The sequence below is a fragment of the Trichinella spiralis genome (assembly GCF_000181795.1).
Source record: "Trichinella spiralis strain ISS 195 chromosome Unknown Scfld4722, whole genome shotgun sequence".
NCBI classification, from domain to species: domain Eukaryota; kingdom Metazoa; phylum Nematoda; class Enoplea; order Trichinellida; family Trichinellidae; genus Trichinella; species Trichinella spiralis.
The window spans coordinates 1-1,172 of record NW_003531661.1 but is presented as its reverse complement, the minus strand read 5'-3'; the positions used below and the strand labels follow the sequence as shown (position 1 = coordinate 1,172).

Here is a 1,172-nt window from a genome sequence, read left to right as displayed (position 1 = left end):
ATCTATTCCGCAGCGTTTGTTTCAAAGATGCCGTCAACAACGACCATGCACCGCATCTCATCACATCAAACAGGGTTTGTCTGTTCTTTTGAAATTATTACTTCTTATCTTGTATAATTTTTGAAAATTGAAAAATCATTATTCATGTTGACAAATTTGTGGTCAACTTGTCGATTCAACTTATGCGGACAAAAATAGATGCAGCGAAAGCTAGATTGATAGATTGATTGCAAGTTTTTCGTTATTTAGACCATATTTTGTCAACTTGTTTTTAGTACAGTAATCCATTTTTCTTATGCCACTTATTTTAATTGTGCATATTCTATTTCTCTTCTCCCTTGTTGTTGTAGTTGTCTGCTAGTAATATTCATTTTCTTGTTTCAGGATATGTATCGAATGATGTCAACAGATGCGAGAAAAACCACTACTCTTTCATCAAATTCTGTAAGTTGAAATATTTAATACACACACACACGTACATATTTATTTATTTATTTATTTCATGAAATTGTCAGTTTTCTCTTTTATCTCAGCCTCGATGTTGGAAAAAGCAACACAGGCAAGTGGCTCAATGTCACCCTTTCGAGTCTGTTGGTGCGAAACAATGCTTGCTAGACGATGATGAGTCAGTGATGACGGTTGGTGGCGCTTCGGTTTTATTGCCAATTTTATTTTATTGAATTCACTTTCAGGATACTACGCATCAACGAGTAGTAGTGTCGAAAGCATTTTCCGAAGAGGAAAAGTTTCAAGCTTTTGTAGCTCAGCTGAGTGTGTTGCTTTTCCGAGCCAAGAGTCTTTTGCACACTTCCTCCAATGGAGATGCTTCTCCTTCGGCCAACAGCGCTGACACCACAACTTCTACTGCTAATAATAATAGTGGAACTGCAAAAGTAACTGTAACTTTCTTGACTGCAACTTTTATTTATTTATTTAAAAAAATTGTGATTTTATTGTTTAATAATATAGACTGATGAAGCGAGCATTTGTCGAGCATTTCTGTCGTTCATTTTACTCTTCTCCTCTCGTCTGGCTGAATTCAAGTCAACACTGGAGCGCACTGTTGACGACGTCTCTAAGTGACCATTATTAACCACTTTTTGCATCATTATTCATTAGTGATGTTTCATGAACTTTCTCATCCCATTTTTCTCACACTCATTGCGAGACTG

The 1,172-nt window shown here is 36.2% G+C and overlaps 1 protein-coding gene across 1 annotated transcript; it reads left to right on the top strand.

The window, feature by feature from the left end:
- The first annotated feature begins 27 nt into the window (after window positions 1-27).
- Window positions 28-1,083, top strand: Tsp_14365 (conserved hypothetical protein). Its single transcript, XM_003367165.1, has 5 exons — window positions 28-78; window positions 385-444; window positions 516-653; window positions 693-893; window positions 970-1,083. The coding sequence occupies exons 1-5, from the start codon at window positions 28-30 to the stop codon at window positions 1,081-1,083; spliced, it is 564 nt and encodes a 187-aa protein (XP_003367213.1).
- Window positions 1,084-1,172: the final 89 nt, after the last annotated feature.

What these genes read in the sequence shown, in the direction of transcription:
- Tsp_14365 (XM_003367165.1), top strand. Translation starts at nt 28, where the DNA reads ATGCCGTCAACAACGACCATGCACCGCATCTCATCACATCAAACAGGG. An exon ending in TGACGGTTGGTGGCGCTTCG is followed by an intron (nt 654 to 692) that starts GTTTTATTGCCA and finishes ATTCACTTTCAG; the next exon opens with GATACTACGCATCAACGAGT. An exon ending in ATAATAGTGGAACTGCAAAA is followed by an intron (nt 894 to 969) that starts GTAACTGTAACT and finishes TTAATAATATAG; the next exon opens with ACTGATGAAGCGAGCATTTG.